This window comes from Myotis davidii, unplaced genomic scaffold, assembly GCF_000327345.1.
Source record: "Myotis davidii unplaced genomic scaffold, ASM32734v1 scaffold299, whole genome shotgun sequence".
NCBI classification, from domain to species: Eukaryota; Metazoa; Chordata; class Mammalia; order Chiroptera; family Vespertilionidae; genus Myotis; species Myotis davidii.
Genome location: NW_006293088.1, coordinates 7,367,246 through 7,368,908, shown reverse-complemented (window position 1 = coordinate 7,368,908; position 1,663 = coordinate 7,367,246). Strand labels below are relative to the sequence as shown.

The 1,663-nt window shown below is 59.5% G+C and overlaps 1 protein-coding gene across 1 annotated transcript in view; it reads left to right on the top strand.

The window, feature by feature from the left end:
• The window catches only part of CA6 (carbonic anhydrase VI), a 17,883-nt gene that overhangs the window by 10,463 nt on the left and 5,757 nt on the right, over positions 1 to 1,663 (top strand). The window contains exon 6 of the mRNA XM_015565958.1: positions 599 to 756. Coding sequence (XP_015421444.1) covers positions 599 to 756 — 158 coding nt within the window. The remainder of the gene's footprint in view (positions 1 to 598; positions 757 to 1,663) is intronic.

The following is a 1,663-nucleotide window of genomic DNA, read 5'->3' as shown; positions in this document are numbered from 1 at the left end:
CATCCTCCACAAGCTCACCTGCCAAAGCCCAGACCAACCCCAGCCTGCAGCCAGGCCGCATGTGGCTGGGCGGAAACAGACACGCATGGGGATTATTGTTATTCGTAGCTCCAAATGTGAACAGGCCTGAGGCGCCCCGTAGAAATCGTAGACGACTCCTCGGGCCTTGGCTGCCCCCCTCTCCAAAAGGATCACCTCCCGCTTCCTCTTCTCCCGAAATTCCTCTGCCTGGTCTCAGCCCGACATGCGATGCTGGTGATAGGTTACACGCATGAGCACTGGCCCGTAGGCTGGTCCATGCCAGCACTTTACAAACACATGCCCCTCCCCCACAGCACCCCTGCTGACCATTCCCTTGTGAGAGGAGGAGGCGCCTTCTGGACGGAGAACTGGCCAGGAGGAGGTAGCTGAGGGGTCTCCCCCAGGTCTCTGCTCCTCACCCTTCCAGGAAGCAGGACGCTGGGGAGATGTTCCCCGGAGTCAGCCGGTGCCCCTCCGCGTGGGTCAGGAGTTTGCAGGTGGCGAGCTCTGAGCCGAGCGTCCCCCCGAGGGGCTGCAACAGGCCCTAACGTTCTTCATCTGTGGTCCCCTCTGTCAGGACAAAGCACCGTTCTGAGCAGCCTTGACGTCCAGGACATGCTGCCCACAGACCTCCGCTTCTACTACACCTACGGGGGCTCCCTCACCACCCCTCCCTGCACGGAGAACGTCCGCTGGTTCCTGCTGGCCGACTTCGTGCAGCTCTCCAGGGCTCAGGTACCGCGTGGAGCCCTTCGCCCAGGGCTCCCCTTTTGACTGCCTGGCTAACAAGAGTGCTCCCCCAAATCCCACACGAGGCCACCTCCCGGGCTTCGGTGGTGTTGTCCATGGACAGGGCTGCTGGGCCGCCCTTTGTTGCCAGGGGTGATCTTACCGGTGCTGTGGCAGAGACGCCCAAACAGGCATCACAGAACCCAAAGAACCATCGCTCCTGCAGCAAAAAGACAGGCCTGGCCCAGGCCAGAGGAGGGAGTGGCACAGTGAAGGCAAAGTCTCACTGGGCACTACTCTCAGAGGCACTGCTGTCGCCCCCTGAAGCACAAAATGCCGTCCCCGGGGGCTTGCGTTCTGACTTCACCAACGGCTTTGTGACAAAGGCAGCGTCACGTGTAGGTCTTTGCCACCGAAAATTCCTGGAGCCCTTTGAGAAGTGCGGTAGCGTCATCTGTCCTCCAGCAGAGCACACGCACAGAGAGATGTGCTGAGCTAAAGGAAGGGCAGGGGGACCGAGGGTGCTAAGCCCAACTGACATTTCCTTTCGGGTGATATTCTTCCTCAGGAAAAAGTATTTCTTTTTCTTAAGCTCTTCATTTCCCTACTCCAGGAAAGGCGGAGAGACCCATATTCAAGGAGACCCATACCTATACCCGTACACAAAAATGTTGCCAACCAGAAGTTGGAAGTGCCCCAGATACCTAATATAGGGTGTCCCACCACGTCCGCTTTGAGGGCTTGGCTTTGCGCATCTCACTTTGGCCACTTCTGTTCTCGCCCCTCCCTCCCGGCCTCCCGACCCGCCGGCCTCCTGACCTCCCGCCCATGGGCCTCCTGGCTCTCGCCACGAATCAGCCTCATGCCTTTCCTCTCTCTGTACCTCGCAGATTCCAGGGCCTTCGCTCGGACA